Raw genomic sequence first — 17795 nt, 5'->3', positions numbered from 1 at the left:
GGGACCTGGACACGGGTGCCCCTCCCCCGCTCACTCCCCACAGCCCACCGAGTCAGGGCCTCTCCAAAAGGCAGTTTCTCAACTTTATTAGCCTGGAGCTCCTCCCTGCCAGCCCCACGGGCTGGTCCCCGGGCACAGTGAGCAGGACTGAGGTCAGACAGTTTCAACCCCTGGCCCCCTGCAGCCTGGAACAGCTGGGCCAAAGGGTCAGCAGGGGCAAAAGTCCAAATGCTGGCACTTCAGGTGTGGCCGGCGCCTGGCCAGGCCCAGGGTGAAGCACGGCCTGCTGCAGCTGGTAGACAGGGCACCGTGGTCCTCTCCTGGCAGAGGGTCCAGCGTGGGGCAGGGCCAGGCCCTGCACAAGACAGCCTTCCTTCCAAAGCTGTGACTAGGAGCAGTTGGTGATCCTGGCCAGGAACTGCTGTGCCCACCACTCGTCCAGGTCAATGGGCACAAAGTCTGTGGAGAAACAGAAAGCTGGGCAGTGACACACCTTCCCGGTGGACCAGCGTATGTCCCCCTCCAGCTGGCCACAAGCCCTCACCCAGATCCCAGCTGTAGCAGACGCTAGGAAGAGTGGATCAGGCTCCATTCCTCACCCCACCCCCTTGGGGCTAGAACCTGGCTGAGCCAGGTCAGGGGCACTCCTTAAGGGTGGGGGAGGGCTCACTCTGCAGCCGGGGGTTGGGGGTCCTCTCCACGTACTGCACAGGCCTCGGCCCGCTCTCACCGGCCGGGCCACCACCCAGCTGCTGCTCCACTTGCTGCCAGGCTGTGGGGAGAGGACAGTCAGACTGAGCCAGGCCCCTGGCACCCTCCCACCCTAGTGGCTAGCCTGGACCCCTGCCCGGAGCTGGGAACGGGAACGGGCAGCCTGCTGGACGGTCACAGGACAGACGGGCCCAGAGCCCAGGTACATCCCAGCCCTCCAGGGACTTCAAGTTCAGGTTACAGTGGGAAGGGGACCAGTGGCCTGGGCCACTCCCTCAGGCCTCAGCGCTACCTTCTGACACAAATCGGACATTCTCCTCGTGGGCCAATGTGTAGGGCTCCTGGGTTCCCTCGAGGGATGGGGACGTGGCAGGCGGCCGGCGGCCATTCACCCGATTGAACACGAGCCTCGGCCCTGGACTGTGGGAAGGCAAGGAGACGCTCAGCCACGTTCCCAGGCCAGGTGCTACCTGGCAGAGCTCCCGGAGCAGTCGCAGGCCACCCCACCCCACAAGCCAGGCCCACTCCAGGCACTTCCCTGAACCACAGGGCAGCTGTGGGCTGCAGCTGGTGGCCGAGGCCTTTCTCCTGCAGGCCTGCATCCCCAACAGCTCAGCTCACACCTCACCTGGCCCTTAGGCAGGTCTAAGTCCGCAGAGGGGCGCTGTGTCCCCAGATCTCCGCAGAGCCCCATGCTCAAGGCACACAGACGGCCCCCCATGGGTCTCTCAGGAACCTCCACTGCCACCTGCCTCCCCCCTCCCCACTGACGGGCCAGGCCTCCAGCAGCCCAGGTTCTGACCTGAGTAAACAGGTTTTTCGGCCCAACCCCACCCCCAGGCACAGTTCTTGGTCACTTTGTCCCCCACAGAACCCTCTTCATCTCAAGACACCCCAGGATGGAAGGAAGGACCCTAACGAGAGCAGGTGGACTTTGCCCTTCGCAGCTGCCCCGGCCCCAGAGACAGCTCCTGGTCTGGCTAGACAGTGCCAAGTGCTGAGTGGGCCATCCTGAGTGAGGAGGGTGACCGTGGCCCTGGTCCACCCCTGCAGCTTCCAGGCAAGGACAGTGCTCTTGCCCACAGGGCAGGAATGCTGAGTGAGGAGATGGCCCTGGGTGCTGGAGCCTGGCCTGGTGGGCGTTCAATGTCCAGGTGGCCACTGGGCCCACCCCAGCCAGCCAGGCCCAGGGCATGGATGGGCTGCCCTGGCCGGAGGCAGCTGGCCAAGCCCTGCACACATGAAGCCCGGGACAGGGCCGCGGAGGGAGCGGGGCCCACACCTACAGCAGGAGGTGGGAGCCGGGAGTCCTGGGCTGCACGTGCCACTCCGCCAGGCACTCGCGGTCCCGCCGGCCTGCTCGCCATCCTGGGCTCAGGTGCCCCACCGCCGCGCGGGGTTCCTCCTCAGTTGAGAGGGGCACTAAAATAAAGAGGAGCATCCTGAGGGGCACCAGTCCCGCCAGCTCCAGGCTGGCAGGTCAGGTGGCCACAGAGAACGTGGAGGGGCAGGGCTGCTCCCAGGCTTGAGTGATACCAACCAGAGGACGTGGATGTCTGTCCTCAAGTGGGACAGCCCCTCGCCTGCCTGCTAACCTTACCCCTGCAAGGCCAGAAACTCTAGGAAAACTTGGAGACTGAGCATCCAAGAAGGAAAAAAAGAATTGCAGTCAAAGGCTACGAACTGCCAAGTACTTAGAGGGTGCTTTCCCTGGTGGCTCAGTGGTAAAGAATCTGCCTGTAAAGCAGGAGACCCAGGTTTAATCCCTGGGTCAGGAAGATCCCCTGGGAGAAGTAAATGGCAACCCACTCCAGTATCCTTGCTAGGAGAGTCCAGTCCATGGGGCTGCAAGAGTCAGACACCACTTAGTGACTCAACCACCAGAGGGCAGCCTGGCTGGGGCTGAGAAGGGGCTCAGGATGGCACCTGCCCGCCCCCTGCTGGCAGTTACGTAAGGCAGCTCCGTGGGCCCTCTGGAGGAAAGGGCACTGCTCCCCTGTGCGCCTATGGTCAGGTCCGGTACCACCCCCATCTCCACCCTCGTGCCAGCGCCCAGAGAAGCGGTCTACTGGAAGGCCCTGCCCACGGCAGCAGCAGCTGTGGACTCCCTGCTCAGGGCCTGCCAACTAGGGCCTCCTCTTCATCCCCTTCACTATTCTCCAACGTAGACCACCCACCCATTTTCAGCCAAGGCTCAAGAAAGAAGTGACCTGTGCAGGGTCACACGTGAGTGGACGGCAGCATCAGAACTGTACGCCTGTCTGAGCCCGAAGCCCACAAGGCAGCGCAGCTCCCAAGCCTCCTCCCCCATCAGCCTGCCTCCCCTGCACCATCAGCTGGTCACAGGGTCCTCTTTGCTCTTTTCCCCTGACAGCAGGTCTTACTCTCTCTGGTTCAGAGGGAGAGAGCTCATCAGAGGCCCAGACTCACACAGCCTGTTCACCACCATAGGCAGCACCCAGACCCAAGCCCAGTCAGGGGCAGACGCTTGGGGCACCCGCGGTGCACCAGGCACAGAGCGCCCCAGTGGCTCAGACTCCTTCCCTGGCAAGCCTGGCTGAGGGAGGGTGGACCGGAAGTCTGGGTGGAGTGATTTTGGTGGGTCCCCCTCGCCAGAAGTTTCAGGAGCAAGGCTGGGGGTCCCAGTGTGGGAGACCTGTAGGTGCTCTGGCCTCCCAGTGGGGGCTCGTCCCTGAGGCTGGGAGGGGAGTGGCTCAGGGAAGGAGTGGGATGGCCCGACTTCAGAGGGAAGGGGGGATGGCCCGACCAGCACAGTCTGCCTTCCTGCTGCCCCCCTGCCAGACGGGGCTGCGGAGCTGGGGGTGGGGGGGCCTGGTCTCTCCCATCTCTCTCAGCATCCGGACCCTGCACACACCGTATGCTTCCTCCCCCACTCCCCAGCAAAGGTGCATGGAGAAAGCACAAGCTTCTCCAGGTGACAGAGTGGGAGCTTCCTGCCTGGGTGACCTTGCGGGGGGCCGACACACCTGTGCCTCGTTTCCATCCCTCCCCCCACCCCTGGGGGAGGGCGGCTGAGGACCAAGGCCGATGTCACAAGGCAGGGTCACAGCGCAGTGGGCCCTGGGATGTGCCCCGCCCCCACGGCCACACGCACCCCTCTCCTGGGAGGCGCTTGTGGTCCTCACAGGATCAGCCTCAGAGTGTCAACGTGCTGTGCTCCCAGCAGGAGGCCACTGGAAAGGGCCTCAGCCTAGAAGGGTCTCACAGGCTGCCCCCACCTGTGGCATCTCAGGCCGGCAGTGAAGGGGAGGGCAGGTTGAGGGCGCGCAGCAACACAGCCCCCAGCTCTTACCAACCCGGAGGCCGTCTGTCCTCAACTAGAGAAGAAATCCCAAAGCCTGTCAGTGCTGCCCCCGCCCACCCACAGCCCGCAGGAGCCTCAGGCCTCTGTGGCCTGGACCAAGCTCTGGGCCCTGAGCCTGCAGAGAATAAGTAAGACCAGAGAACAGACTCGAGCCAAAAAGTTACAGGTTCAGTCCCAGAGATGGAGGCGCTGACCTCCTGGGCACAGTGACTTGGAGGCCACAGTGGTTGAACTGAGGCTCCCAGCAAAACTGCTGGTCAGGAAAAGCACCGGTTGGGGCTCGGGGAGAAGGCGGAGGAGAGCAGCGGCCTGGCAGGGCCCGAGGGAACCACGTGCACCTCTCCCCCGCTGCTCGGCCAGCACAGGGCTGGCAGCCTCCGGCGGCGGCCGCTCCCGCCCTCCGGGGCGAGTCCCCGGCAGCTCCTCTCAAAGCGTGGCCTCCGCCGCCCAAGGTCGGCCCGGGCACCTGACTCAGCCGCCTGGAGCCCCTAAGATCCAGGAGCGGATCGGCTTCCTCCCGAATATGGGTGCGTGGGGCCCCAGGGCTCCGAGGAGTGTCACGCACCCCGGCCCGGTTCCTTCCGACCAAGCCAGGTGCCAGGTGAGGCGGAAGCGCGGAGTCGCGGTCGCGAGCCGCAGGCGGGCCGGGTCGGCGGGCTCCGCCCCCTCCGGGAGCATGTGGCCCGGGCTCCGCTAACCTTTCCCCAAGGTCACCCTCGCGGCCCCGCGAAGGCCGGCGGGGGAGGGGAGGGCCGTGCGTCTCACCTCGACAGAGGCCAGGGGCCTGGCGGCTGTACCCGCGGGTGCTGCGGGGTCGGCGCGGAATGCCGGCATTTCAGGAGCTCGCCGAGCCTGCTCTCCACCTGCTGCTGCGTGGGACCTGCGGGCACCGGGAGCGCGCGTCAGCCGCCGGCGCCGCGCCGGGAGCGGGCAGCGTGTGCGGACCCCCGCCCGTCCCCTCCCTGCCTTTCCCGCCCCCGCCGCGCACCTGTGCGCCGCTGCGCGACAAGCTTGCTGGGTCCCTTGGTGATGGTGTACATGGTGCGGAGGGCCCGCAGCGCGCCCGCGCCCTCCGCGCCCTCCCTGCCCGCCGGCCCGCGGCCAGACCTCGCGCCCTCCGCCCGGCTGGCACTCGACTGGCGCCGAGGGCGCGGCCCCTTTAACAGGCGGCCGGCGCCGCGGGGAGGGGGCGGGCCCGCCGCACACCCCCGGGCCTTAAAGGGCCCGCGCCGAGGCTCGTGGCAGGGGTGGTGCTCGAGCCTTGGGGAAACTGGCGGGACCCCTCGGCGAGGTCTGAGGGCGGAGTTTAAGCAAGTTTCTCAGGGCCCGGGCCGCCGTCCGCCACTGGAGGAGGCGCGGGGGCCACGGACACCCAGACGTGGCGAGGCTCTGGCTCAGGCCCTCGTGGGGTCGGCGGTGGTGTCCCAGGAGCCGAGGAGTTGACAGGTGCTGGGAATGATCTGTGTGGACTCTGGAAGCAAGGGTGTCCCCACGCACCGCACGCCGGAGACCCTCCGCCAAGGTCCTTGGGCCGGCCTGGGCCAGTGCTGCGGTTCACTCACACGCGATTGAGGGGGGTCAATGAGGAGAACAGCGGTTCGGCCCCGGGTTTGGGCAGAGACATGACGCCCTGGGAATCTCCCTTTCATCCTTCGGAACAGGAGCGCCACGTGTGCGCCTGCAGACCCCAGGAAGGGGGAGGGAGGCTCCTAACCAATCCAGGAGCACCCTGGGGGGTGCAGAAGGCAGGTGAAGGAGCCCAGCTTGCCTGTCATCCCGCGCGGGCAAAAGAGCACTTACTCCTCCACCTGCCCCAGGCACTGGGGTCAGGAGGCAAGACCTGTTGCAGTGATGTGCCTCAGGAGGAACCAGACCTGCCTGCAGGGGAGAGGTCTGGGGCCTGGGCCCTAGCCTGCCCACTGCTCCTTCCCTAGGGTGAGGTGGAGCTGCCCCCCCTCCCACAAGGCCTGTGACCTGAGAGGGGAAAGCATGCCCAGGGAGCCAGGGCATGAGCACACCCCTCACCCGCGCCCCCGGCAATGCTGGGCCCCCTCCCCCGCCCCTCCCCCCACCAGCTGTCAAGGCCAGCGTGGTCCTGTGTCATCTTTGCTGGCGGCCCTGGTCTCTTCAGTGGCCTCGAGCACAATGCTAACTCACACTAGGGAGACTCTGAAGGGTGAGGGGCCTGGGGGTGGAGAGGGTCTCTTCCAGAAGGCACATGCTTTGGGCAGGAGGAGCCAGGCCCTGGGCTGACACAGAGCTGAGAGCACCTCCTCTAATGGGCACCCCCTCAGGCCAGCGTGGAGAGGACCCTGTTGGGCAGGCAGGCTTGGCCTTGATGGTGAGCAAGGCTGCTAGACCCTAATGTCCCAGCCCTGCCCCTGGCCCTTGTCTGAGGTCAAAGGTTGGGTCCAGAGCCCTCGGACAGACTCCAGGAGAAAGCCACAGAAGAGGAATGGTCCTGCCAGGTGAGGGGAGGGGGTGCAGGACAGGCTGGGGTCGGGGGGTAAGTGGGTGAAGGAACCCAGAGGGCCCCCAAAGACACTGAGCCGGGGCAGCAGGCAGCCAGGGGGAAGAAGGCCAGCTTGTAGGGAGCAGGCAGCAAAGCCCTGACACCTGCGTGCAGGAGGGCAGGGCCCATCTCCCCACCCCCACCGCCACCCAGGGGCCTTCCCAGACTCTCTGCTGCCAGAACTTAGCCTGAGCACCTGACCCACCCTGACCTGGGAACAGAGCCAGGAGGCATGGGGAGGGCCCAGCCTGAGCTCGGAGAGTCAGGGTCTAGTCGGTCTGAGACCAAGAGCTCAGGTCGGTTCTCTAGTTGGGGTAGGAAGCCTGGCCAGTCTGGCCTTGCCTGGACTACACTGTCCATGACAGTGAGCAACCTGCTAAGCCCCCCGAGACAGCGTCTTGCAGTCGGCAAACATTCTCTATTGTCAGAGAGGCTGGGAACCCAGCCCAGAGTCAGTCACGGGCAGCTGAACAGGAGGCAGGAGCCTCACCCAGCAGCCAGCCACAAGCCCAGAAACGCCTGGAGCCTCACAGAGAACATGGGCGTCGTAGCAAGCAGGGACCTTTACCTTACTGACTCGTTAACCCTAATGAAGACTTTTGGGTTTTTCTCTTCTTTGCTGTTGCTTAGTCACTAAGTTGTGTCTGACTCTTTGCAACCCCAAGGACTGTAGCCCACCAGGCTCCTCTGTCCCTGGGATTCTCCAGGCAAGAATACTGGAGTGGGATGCCATCCCCTCCTCCAGGCGTTCTTCCCAACCCAGAGATAAAACCCAAGTCTGCTGCATTGGCAGGTAGATTCTTTACTGCTGAGCTACTGGGGAAGCCCTTTTCTGTATGTGTTAGTCGCTCAGTCATGTCCAACTCTTTGTAACCCCGTGGACTATAGCCCCTCTGTCCATGAAATTCTCCAGGCAAGAATATTGCAGTCGGTTGCTAGTTCCTGCTCCAGACTTTCTCTTCTAAAAGGCTCTAAATATGATACTGAAATTTCATATTAGAGGAGAAAGTTTAAGTTTTCAGCCATCCTCATTTTGCAGATCTGAAGTTCATGCCCTCACCAACCCAGACTGGAGGATGGGCTTCTGCCAACAAAGCATGGTCAGTGGCCCCAGGAAAAGCTCTGGCAGGATACTCCCGTACCTGCCACCAAGTGTCCAGGGACTGCCCATCCCTTTTTGTTTGTTTGTTTGTTTGGCTGCAGTTTGTAGGATCTTAGTTTCTTGATGGGAGTTTGAACCCCGGTGCTGGGAGAGAGAGCACGGAGTCCTAACCACTGGACAGCTGGGGAATTCTCAGGGCTTGCCCATTCCCACACCCAAGTACAGTGAGTTGAACAGTGGCCCCTCAAAGAAACACCACCTAGAACCTCAGAAAATGACCTTGTTTAGAATAATGGTCTTTGCAGATATAATTCAAGCAAGGGATTTGAGATGTCATCCTAGATTAGAGAGGGCCCTAAAATCCAGTGAAGCCTGTCCTTGGGAAAGGAGAGGGTCGTATCCTCCCATTATGTGAAAATTGTATAAATCCTAATTATGTTGAATTGGTTCATAGTGCTTTTCAGGTCTGCTCTATCCTTCTACTTGTCTATTCATCCTATTAATTTTTAAAATTCTATTAATTTCTAAGAGTTTGATATTGAAACTCCAACTAAAAATCTTAGTCTACTTAATAGCTGTCATATATAGTGGAACTTTATGTAACTTTATATTTTCCAAGTATCCTGTAAATGTGTTATCATACTTTCATAACTTAAAAAAGAAAAAAAATTTAAAGATAAAAAGGAGAGGGATATTAGGACACAAAGAGACCCAGAGGCGAGCTGGCAGGGAGGTGGCCACAAGCCCGGGAGTGCCTGGCGCCACAGAGGAGCAGGAAGCTGTGCTGACGGAAGAGCTTCCGGTGGGCTGTTGGGGAGCCGACATCTTTATTCTGGACTTCTGGCCTGCAGAACTGTGAGAAAGGAAACTGTTGTTTGGAGCCACCACACTCTGGAGTAATTTGTCACTGTAGCTCTAGAAAATCAATATACTGAAGGAATCAGTAGTGGGCGAGCACCCTGGGTATACACTGCAGGACTTGGAAGGGAGCTCAGCAGGTGGTAGGTGCCTGGGCCTGGACCCCAGGAAGGAAGCTGGATGCCGCTGTTGGCTCTGGACATCACGAGGCGGCAGGAGTAGCCGAGAGGGCCCTTCCGGCTCCAACAGTAACCCTCAGGACACAACCTCAGGAGGTAGCACTGAGCGCAGGCCCAGGTGTGGGATGCTTCCAGGGGTCCCCTGCTCAGCAGCTCCTGGGGGGCTTCAGAGTCTGACATACATCCGGGACTTTATGGAAAGTATGTGCCCACACACATTCACACAGTCCCAGGCGTTCCCATGCATGCATTCACACACGCATGCGTGCTCATAACTGCAGCGAAGCCCACTGCTCCGCTCTGCCCACTGCCTCTGCCCCTGCCCCAGGCTCTGAGCCTGCTGAGTGTGGAGGGAGGGCAGGTGTCAGTCACACAGAATCCAGCCCAGAGGAATGAATGGCAGGCAGAGAGCAACTTGAGGTCAAGGGCTGTTAAATGGAAGACCTTGCTGGGCATGTGGGCAGCATACACAACACGAAGGCTCTCTCCCTCCTATAGACTCACCTCTGACACAAAAAGTGTGGGCTTTTCTTACTAACCAATCCTCTAGTTCTCTTTGGACCCCAGCTGGGTATCCTACAATCTAAGTGGATTCTAACTCCACCCACCCATTGTCCACACAGATCCACAGGCTCAGGGCTCAGTCCCACAACACAACAGGCAAGGATACTGGAGTGGGTTGCCTTCCCCTTTTCCAGGGCATCTTCCTGACCCAGGGGTCAGATCAGCGTCTTCTGCAGCTCCTGCATTACAGGTGGACTTGTGACTGACCAGCTGTAAATCGGGGTCCTGTAACTTGCCAGAATGACTCACAGAACTCAGGGGAGCATTTTGCTTACCTTACTGGGTTGCCACAAAGGACACAACTTGGGAACAGATGCAGGAGATGCCCAGGGAAGGTGTGGGAAGTGGTGCGGAGCCCCACACTCTCCCCGGGAGCCACCCTCCCAGCCCTCCACGTTCACTAGCTGGAAGCTCCCTGACCCCCTCCATTTGGGGTTTGAGTGGAGGTCCATCACATTGGTAGGACTGGTTAATAATGGAGATTAGCTGCGTCTCCAGCCCCCTATCCCAGGAGGTCAGAGGTCAGGAGTGGGGCTGGTTTCCCCTGGCAACCGGCCCCTCCCACCCCCCCTCCTGACTTGTCACCTGTCTGGTGTGAGCCCAGGTGAGATTGAAAGGGGCTTGTTATGCATAACAGATACTCCTCTCACCCTTTCCTTCAGGAAATGCCAGGGTTTTAAGAGTTCTATTCAGAAATCAGGATGCAGACCAAATATACATTTCCTTTTTTTTTTTTTGTAAGTTTCTTTGGCTGCTCTGTGTCTGGGTGTTTGCTGCCACACAGGGGATCTCCGATTTTCATTGCAGCATGCAGACTCTTTAGTTGTGGCATGTGAGATCAAGTTCATTGACCAGGGATGATGGCTCAGCAGTAAAGAATCTGCCTCCTGTGTGCAGGAGATGGGTTCAGTCCCTGGGTTAGGAAGATCCCCTGGAGGAGAGCATGGTAATCCACTCCAGTATTTTTGCCTGGAGAATCCCATGGACAGAGGAGCCTGCCCAGGCTACAGTCCATGCATGGGGTCGCAAAGAGTTGACTCAGCGACTAACACTTTCTTTCCCATTGGGAGTGAGGTGTCTCAGCCACTGGACTACCGAAGACATCCCTCTATTGATTATTGTATGACAACAGCGCAGGGCAGCCCAGGGATGCCAGGGAGCTTTGTGCCTCTTGAGTGGGTGAGGGGGCTGAGGGGCCTGGGTGGAGAGGCCCCAGCTGGCCACTGACCATCACAGGTGGGGGCAGAGATTCACATTGAGGGACACCTCTTGTCCACCTGGAGACGCAGAAAATACCCAACAAACCAGGTGCGCGTGCGTTGCTCAGTTGTGTCGCCTCCCCGACTGTCCGTGGAATTTTCCAGTCAAGAATCCTGGAGTGGGTTGCCATTTCCTACTCCAGGGGATCTATCCCAACTCAGGGATTGACCCCATGTCTCTTGCGTCTCTTGCATCGACAATGCTGATTCTTTACCACTGGCACCACCTCGGAAGCCCCAGCAAACCAGCACTTGAGGCAAAAGAGAGTCAGTTAACGAAAGCTTATGAAATGAGAAAGTCGGCTAAGAAAAAAGTGTGGTAACGCTGAATGCTAAAGGGGTTGTCTGGAGGCCGGCCCACTGAGTGAAACTTTTCTAGGGGCCTTGTATTCACACTGGCCAACTCTACACCACTTGTCCCGAAGAGGCAAGGCTGATCTCCCCGTCTGACGGCATTCATACTGTGTAGTCTCTGGTCCCACTCTGCATGCCCCCAGAGAGCAACCCCAGACTAAAGCCCGGTCAGCGCCATTCGCAGAGTTTCTTGTCGAGCCAACCTGAGTGTGTGGGGGGCGCAGGGAGCGTCTCGCGCAAGAAAAAAAAAATCTCCCAGCAAAGGAGATAAGCTAGACCTGAGTGTTGAGCGCCGCCTCACGCCTGCTAAGAAACAACCAGGGAAGAGCGGTCGAACACACAAACCGGCCCCCGGACGAGACTCAGAGGTCACCGACCCCTCAACACCCGTGAACCCTGGGTTTGCACTGCTCATCGCAGGGCCACTGAGACGCCCTGAGCAGCACAGGCTTGTCTCCGCAGGCGGCCCGCCCCTCCCCGGGCCGCGCCCGGTCCACAGCAGGGAGCTCCGCCCCGCCGCCCCCGCCCACCCGCGGCCCAGCTCAGACGAGAGCCCAGTCCAACCCCGAAGGCCTTCCCGTGGCCCCGTACCCATAATTTCCGGAATGCCGCGGTTGCTACGGTTTCCCCAGCGTCAGTTCGAATCCAGTCGACAGAAACCGTGTCCCTCATCGCCGCTCCTTCCCCTGGAGTGCTGGGTGCCCGAGAGACTCGGCGGGACCCCAGCCTTCCCGCCCCCCGCCCCTCAAGTCCAGTGCTCCCAGCCCTGCTGCTCGCGTCGCAGCGACGCCTGCGCTCTGACGACTTCGCCCGGGGCTGGGCGGCGGGGCTTGCGTCACAATCTCCTAAGTCTCGCGGACACGTTGAGTATCAGCCGCGCCGCTGGTGTAGTGGTATCATGCAAGATTCCCATTCTTGCGACCCGGGTTCGATTCCCGGGCGGCGCAAGTTATATCATGCATATTTTTTCCCTCTCAGCCCCCAAAACCCCCGAAAGATTTAATTAAAAAAAAAAAAGAAAGCCAGACAAGGGGAAGGAATCCATTCCAGTGCGACAAGAATGAGACAATTTCGGAGTAACAAGAACTATGAAGAAGTGCTAGGACAGCCACGGGCACCGGGTGCTGAGCCAATGGACGCCTGTAAACTAACGACCCAAGCTTGCCTCCCGGTTCCTGTCCCGAGGTGGAGGCTCGAAGCGGCCTCCTGGGACTGCGGTGCCTTTAAGGCGCGGCGCGTGTCCTCCTGGGGATTGTAGTCCGTGGAGGGGAAAGGCCAATTGCAAAGCGGCCAGGCCACAGTCCCCGCCCCCTCGCGGTGCCTGACTACCACTCCCGACGGGCCCCGCGGCTCCGGACTACCACTCCCGAAGGGCCCCGCGGTGCTTGACTACCGCCCGCGACGCTTCCGGCTGTGCCAAATTCGCGAAGGCGCTCTCCGCGGGGGATTGGGAAGATGCTGGTTGCGGACGCCGCCGAGCGGAACAAGGAGCCCATCCTGCAGGTGTTGCGGCAGTACGTGGACTCAGCCCAGCGCGGCGTCCGCGTGCTGGAAGTGGCCTCTGGCTCGGGCCAGCACACAGCCCACTTCGCGCGAGCCTTCCCCTATGCGGAGTGGCAGCCGTCCGACGTGGACCAGCGCTGCCTGGACAGGTGCGGCGGGAAAGTGGGACCCTGCGGGTGAAAGTGGGCCCCGTCCCGCTGCCCTGGACCCCTTTGCGATTGTGGTTCCTCTAAGCCTCCCCCAAGCAGGATTGCAGGGGCTCAGAAAAGGCTGCACAGGCCACCCCCACCACGGGCTGTCCTCCCGCAGCATCTTGGCCACCATTCAGGCCCACGGGCTGCCCAACGTGAAGGCCCCGATGTATCTGGACGTGACCTGGGATTGGAGGCAGTGGGGCGGGATCTTGCCGCAGTCGCTGGACCTGCTGCTCTGCATCAACATGAGCCACATCAGCCCCCTGAGTTGCACCGAGGTCTGTGGGAGCATGGGCGAGCCACCCGGGGCCACCCACCAGCGCCATGTGGCACTCTTTCCTGCACTGGGAGGGAGCGGAATGCCTGGTCTGCCCTGTATCAGCGATGGGGACTCGGGCTGGGGAGGTCCCGGGAATGCTCCTCACTGCTGTCCTGCCTCCCCCTTCCGCAGGGCCTGTTCAGAGCAGCAGGACACCTGCTCAAACCCAAGGCTGTGCTCATCACCTATGGGGTGAGTGCTCCTGCCTGAGATGGGCCTCCCCAGGCAGGCGGCCTTGGCTGTCCTGGCCTTTCTGGACTGCCTTCTCCTCTTGGTATTTTTAGTTGCCTTTCCCTCCAGCTTCCTGTCAGCACTGAAGCACACCCAAGCCCTCTGCTCTCCAGCACTCCTCCGTCACTTGCCCTTACTCAGCACTGTCCTCCACTGTCCCCTGAGGGTCATCGAGGAGTGGTCCTTTCCATTCTGTGGGTGCCATCCTGCAAGTGTGCACAGTGCTTGGCTGCAGACAGCTGAGCCTGTGAACAGTGGGCAGAATCGTGTCTCCTGTCTCCACAGGCCTATGCCATCAACGGGAAGATTTCTCCCCAAAGTAACGTGGATTTTGACCTGATTCTCAGATGCAGGTCAGAGCTGGGTGGGTAGGGGGCTTGGCTGGGGGGCAGGTGGGTCGAGTGACCCCCAGGCCACAACCCCGCCTCTTCCTCTCATGCAGGAACCCTGAATGGGGGCTGCGGGACACCTCCCTTCTCAAGGACCTGGGCCAGGCCAGTGGCCTGCTCCTGGAGAGGATGGTAGGTAGAGAGGGCTGTGGTCGCGGGCAGCCTCCCTGGGCAGGAGCAGCTTCTCCAGCCCAAGTATCTCCCCTAGGTGGACATGCCAGCCAACAACAAGTGCCTAATTTTCCAGAAACAGTAACTCCCTCTTCCGCGATGCCTGTGTCCCTGGACAAAGCCCCTGCTGCCCTGGGCCAGACTGTGGGGTGTGGCCCTCCCCAGACTGGGGATTCCTGACCAGTGGCCACAGGGCTGCTGAGAACCTGAGAATAAAGTCTTTCCTGCTGCCCCACTGCTGATATCTCCCATGTCATCTCCTGGGACCACCCCTGCAGGGTGCCTGTGGGCAGTCTCTGTCTCTGAGGTTTCCATACTGGGCACAGGAGGGGTCTGGCCTGTCGGTCAGGACTCGCAGGCATCCTGGACTCTGCTGCTCCCCTTGGGCAGTGAGGGGATGGAGGGAGAAAGGCCCCGGGAATGCTGAGGCAGGACCGAGCTGACTGCCTGGTCCTCTTGCTGGGGGGAGGTGGCACCCACCTCCCAGGCTGGTCCTCACTGGTGCTCCCTCCTGATCTCAGAGCAGAGCCACGTGCGCTTGCGAGGGCCAGGCCCCCAGTACCCACAGGCCGTGAGGTCCAGGACTTTTATTCAGGCAGAGGGGTGGGAGGGAGGGGCATAGCAGGGAGCTGGGGCTGTGGGTTGGTGGGCAGGCTAGTCCTGGAAGCGGTTGAGCAGTTCGCAGGCTTTCCTCTCTAGCAGCTCAGAGATCTTCTTGACACGCTTCTCGCTGGCAGCGCGCACGTAGCTGCCGGCATCCAGCATGGCCACACCATCGCGCACCTCGCCCATGATGACCAGGGGGCCATCGCCGGCCGTCACATTGGGGCAGGGGCAGGCTCGGTCCACACCGATCAGCGTCACCTCCAGGTACTTGGTGCCCAGGAGCCTGAGGCCCATCTTGTCATCCTTGAGTACTTCGTCCAGCGCCACGCGCGCAATGCCGCCGCCACCCGCCTCAGGCTCCTCCAGCACCTCAGTGAGCCGCCCCACGATGGCGAAGTCGCTGCGGCACAGGCTGAGCGCCAGCTTGCTGCGGAGCCGGCAGGCCTGGCAGGGCGGCGTGCGTGGCACCGGGCAGGCATGCTCGCAGCTCTCGCGGCTCTCGAAGTTGTTGCCGTTGCCCTCGCAGCCGCTGTACTCGAAGGGGTGGCAGTGCTGCAGCAGCGGGCTGTACGCCCAGCGTGGCTCCCAGCCCTGGCAGGGGCCCTGCACGGCCGGCAGCGCACAGGCGTCCCCGGGGTCATGGGCACACGCCTGCTGGCATGCCTCATAGGTCTCGAAGCCCTGGGCGCCCCCAGCACAGCTGCCCACAGGGAAGGTCATGCAGCCGCGCCGCTGTGGGTCAAAGTGCCAGAGGACCCGGCCAGATGGGGGGCCAACACAGGCCTGCGTGCTGGGCAGGCACTGGGCCGGGGCGGTGGCAGCCTCGTGGGCCCCAGCCCCGGCCGAATCCCGCTGGACCACGGAGAGCGGGAAGTCGGCCCGAAGCAGGCCAGCGGCGTTGCGCGCCGTGCACGTGTAGAGGCCAGCATCCTCGGGCCGGGCATTGTAAAGCACCAGCTGCCCAATGCTGGTGACCACCACGTTGCCGTACATCTGGTCTGGCCGCATGATCAGGTTCTCCCGCTGGTCACTCTGCTTCTCCCAGGTCACGGCAGGGGGCGGGCGGCCGCTAACATCGCAGTGGAGGCTGGCTGTACCCCCCACATATACTGCCTGTGGGGAGGGGCTGCTGTAGAGGGCGGGCGGCACTGGGACATCCCCGGGCGTGGGGCGGGCGGTGGTCTCGGGGGGCCTGGGGCTGCTGGGTGGCCAGCTGAGGACATGCTTGCAGGGCACGACGCGCAGGTGCAGGCCGCGCAGGCAGGCCTCAGCATCCATGTAGCAGCGGTTGTAGTAGGTGAGGCCATCCGAGGCACAGGTGAAGCTGGGCTCCTTCTCGCAGCGGTCCCGGCAGCGGCACACTGGCTGCCCATCCCAGATGTCGCAGTCAGATCCCTGCTGTGCACACACGAAGCCCTCGCACGAGGCCGCCAGCCTGGGTGCAGCCGGGCCGCTGTCAGGGAAGCGGGCGGCCACACAGCTCTGCAGCCCACACACGTTGGTACAGCACTTCTCGGTGGCTGCACAGTCCTGGGGGGTGGGGGGCACAGCTCAGCGGGCACCTGAATGCTCCCTCCTGCCCAGCCCCAGCATGCCCAGCTTGGGCGGGGAAAGCCTGCTGCCCCTCCTTGCGTCAGTGTCCCCTCTGGAGCTGAGCAGGTTGGCTTTCCACCTGGGGGTGAACCACAACTGCCAGCAGCCCCTCACAGATCACCTTGCTGAACCGAAGCCCCCAGAGCAGCTGGTGGTTAGTCGCATCCTACAGATGAGGACACGAAGGCCTGGGGAGGACGTACGACGTTCCTAAGGCCACAGCAGTGCTGCGGAGTCGGGCTGCAAGGACAGCACATCCAGACAGCCCTGGCCTCTGCCTGGCTGGGCCCGAGAACGGCTAGTTTCAGGGTGGGGCTGGGCAGGTCTGGGGACTGAGAAATCAAAGTCACTCAGTCGTGTATGACTCTTTGCGACCCCATGGACTATACCGTCCATGAATTTCTCTGGGCCTCAATGCTGCAGTGGGTAGCCATTCCCTTCTCCAGGGGATCTTCCCAACTCAGGGAATCAAACCCAGGTCTCCCACATTGCAGGTGGACTCTTTACCAGCTGAGCCACCAGGGAAGCCCATTCAATCTTCAGACACATGAAGGCAGCATCTCGGGGTGTCTGTCCCCAGGGCCCCTCACACAGAGCACAGTGCGAAGAGTGGGGAGCCCCAAGAGAAAATGACCTCCAGGGTCAAGGGTGGCTGGGTCCTCTCCGCAGTGCAGGCAAGGCCTGGGGCAGGGGTGAGATCTGGGCTCCTCCGGCGCCGACCAACCAGACCCCCCCAAGACACCCTGGGCCCTCCAGGAGCTGGTCTCCCCCACAGCCGGGCTGGGGGGGTACTGCCTGTGCTCACCTGATCTCTGACGCACTCTCGCTCACAGGTGCTCTGCGCGTCCACCCACAGGTTGGGGCTGAGCTGGTTGGGGCACACCCCTGGGTGGCCCCCAGGGCCTGGCGGCAGGCTGGCCCCCGCAGTCAGCCCAGCCAGGAGCAACAGCGGCAGGAGTGGCCTCAGGGCCGGCATGAGGACCGCGGGACCACAGGGTGGGGGGTGTGGCCACTAACCCCTCCTCAGACCCTGCCGAGCCCCACACCCTGCAGGCATCCACCCTCCCAGACCTGTGATCGGCGCCCCTGCTGTCTGCCCTGGGCTCCCCTGTGCCCCAAGGCTGGAGCCCACAGCAGACACTGGCCTCAGACCGGGTAGAGCAGAGTCTGTGCATGTGGCACCGGCCCCTCCCCCGCCTGGCCCCTCTGGTCAGCTCAGGGCAGGGGGCGGGGAGACAAGGAAGGCTGGGGAGGGGCTGGCGCCCAGAAGCACAGAGACACTGGCCACGAGGGTCACCGAGGGGCGGAGAAGGGCGGCTTTGGACAGAGGGGAGGGGGGACTGCTGTAACTGGAGCCCCTCCTCCCTCCAGGCCCTGGATTCAGGGATGGAAGGGCCCTGGGATCAAAGCTGCCCTGCAGGAGGGGGCAGGGCTGGCCAGCCCCTTCCCCAGAGCAGGCTGCCCCCTGGGAGTCACTGTCCGTGCAGGGCTGCAGGGGCTCTGCATCCAGCCGTCACCGTGGGGTTCTGCTCCCTTCCCAGGGGAGCCTCTTCCCCTGCTCCTTCCCACAGGCACAACCGAAGGCAGGTCTTGGGGTCAAATCTAAATGCTTTCTGCTGGAGAGGCATTCGCAGCACAAAGGTACCTGGTGGGCGGTGCTGCCTGGGCTTGCTCTGGTGACCAGTGGTTGGTGGGAGGAGGAAGCTGATGCAGGGCAGAACTCTGCATTTAGGCCCCCCACCCCCCACCCAGGTGCCTGACCCCTGGTCCAGGGCTTTCCTCAACTGGCTAACAGTGGGTGCCTGCAAAGGGGGGGGGGGGGGTCTTAGAACCGTGGTCACATGAGACATGGACACTAAACAGGCTGTTTACTTGGACTGATTTGAGTCTCAGTGGCCGTGTGTGGCCCTACGTGGGGCTGTGCG

At 62.1% G+C, this 17795-nt stretch overlaps 3 protein-coding genes, 1 long non-coding RNA gene and 1 other non-coding gene across 9 annotated transcripts; 2 read left to right on the top strand and 3 right to left on the bottom strand.

Annotated features, from left to right (window-relative positions):
- Window positions 1–69: 69 nt before the first annotated feature.
- On the bottom strand, window positions 70–5171 carry MCRIP2 (MAPK regulated corepressor interacting protein 2). Of its 4 annotated transcripts, none has more exons than XR_005719125.1 (6): window positions 5025–5165; window positions 4802–4916; window positions 1998–2133; window positions 1004–1131; window positions 671–772; window positions 70–459 (listed from the first exon to the last, which is right to left on the bottom strand). XR_005719125.1 is itself a non-coding variant. In XM_040229591.1 (6 exons), exons 1-6 carry the CDS (start codon window positions 5074–5076, stop codon window positions 389–391), a joined length of 624 nt encoding a protein of 207 aa, XP_040085525.1. In that variant the 5' UTR covers window positions 5077–5165; the 3' UTR covers window positions 70–388. The 4 variants fall into 4 exon arrangements, 2 of the variants coding, with proteins under 2 accessions (XP_040085525.1, XP_040085534.1); XR_005719126.1 differs by having other exon boundaries at window positions 1994–2133; window positions 5025–5135; XM_040229591.1 differs by having other exon boundaries at window positions 1998–2153.
- Window positions 5172–7912: 2741 nt separating this feature from the next.
- Window positions 7913–11712, bottom strand: LOC120855032. The gene is made up of 2 exons (XR_005719124.1): window positions 11456–11712; window positions 7913–8503 (listed from the first exon to the last, which is right to left on the bottom strand). It is a non-coding gene; the product is annotated as an uncharacterized LOC120855032 (long non-coding RNA).
- A 28-nt stretch (window positions 11713–11740) lies between these two features.
- TRNAG-CCC lies at window positions 11741–11811 on the top strand. Its single transcript has one exon. It is a non-coding gene; the product is annotated as a tRNA-Gly (tRNA).
- Window positions 11812–12070: 259 nt separating this feature from the next.
- On the top strand, window positions 12071–13906 carry METTL26 (methyltransferase like 26). Of its 2 annotated transcripts, XM_040229567.1 has the most exons (6): window positions 12115–12516; window positions 12677–12839; window positions 13013–13072; window positions 13397–13464; window positions 13554–13632; window positions 13709–13906. In XM_040229567.1, exons 1-6 carry the CDS (start codon window positions 12320–12322, stop codon window positions 13754–13756), a joined length of 615 nt encoding a protein of 204 aa, XP_040085501.1. In that variant the 5' UTR covers window positions 12115–12319; the 3' UTR covers window positions 13757–13906. The 2 variants fall into 2 exon arrangements, 1 of the variants encoding a protein (XP_040085501.1); XR_005719123.1 differs by having other exon boundaries at window positions 12071–12516; window positions 12677–13072.
- Window positions 13907–14249: 343 nt separating this feature from the next.
- Window positions 14250–16846, bottom strand: WFIKKN1 (WAP, follistatin/kazal, immunoglobulin, kunitz and netrin domain containing 1). Its single transcript, XM_040229550.1, has 2 exons — window positions 16676–16846; window positions 14250–15807 (listed from the first exon to the last, which is right to left on the bottom strand). The coding sequence occupies exons 1-2, from the start codon at window positions 16844–16846 to the stop codon at window positions 14326–14328; spliced, it is 1653 nt and encodes a 550-aa protein (XP_040085484.1). The 3' UTR covers window positions 14250–14325.
- Between the last annotated feature and the right edge of the window lie 949 nt (window positions 16847–17795).

This window comes from Oryx dammah, unplaced genomic scaffold, assembly GCF_014754425.2.
Source record: "Oryx dammah isolate SB20612 unplaced genomic scaffold, SCBI_Odam_1.1 HiC_scaffold_2, whole genome shotgun sequence".
Lineage (NCBI taxonomy): Eukaryota > Metazoa > Chordata > Mammalia > Artiodactyla > Bovidae > Oryx > Oryx dammah.
The sequence above is the reverse complement of the archived record's forward strand: the minus strand, read 5'-3'. Positions and strand labels throughout refer to the sequence as shown.

Coding starts and splice junctions, on each gene's coding strand:
- MCRIP2 (XM_040229591.1), bottom strand. CDS start 5,076: ATGTACACCATCACCAAGGGACCCAGCAAGCTTGTCGCGCAGCGGCGC. Junction 773..1,003: donor TGTCCGATTTGTGTCAGAAG/GTAGCGCTGAGG, acceptor CTCTCCCCACAG/CCTGGCAGCAAGTGGAGCAG. Junction 460..670: donor CCCCAACCCCCGGCTGCAGA/GTGAGCCCTCCC, acceptor GTTTCTCCACAG/ACTTTGTGCCCATTGACCTG.
- METTL26 (XM_040229567.1), top strand. CDS start 12,320: ATGCTGGTTGCGGACGCCGCCGAGCGGAACAAGGAGCCCATCCTGCAG. Junction 12,840..13,012: donor GCCCCCTGAGTTGCACCGAG/GTCTGTGGGAGC, acceptor CCCCTTCCGCAG/GGCCTGTTCAGAGCAGCAGG. Junction 13,073..13,396: donor CTGTGCTCATCACCTATGGG/GTGAGTGCTCCT, acceptor CTGTCTCCACAG/GCCTATGCCATCAACGGGAA.
- WFIKKN1 (XM_040229550.1), bottom strand. CDS start 16,846: ATGCCGGCCCTGAGGCCACTCCTGCCGCTGTTGCTCCTGGCTGGGCTG. Junction 15,808..16,675: donor GAGAGTGCGTCAGAGATCAG/GTGAGCACAGGC, acceptor CCCACCCCCCAG/GACTGTGCAGCCACCGAGAA.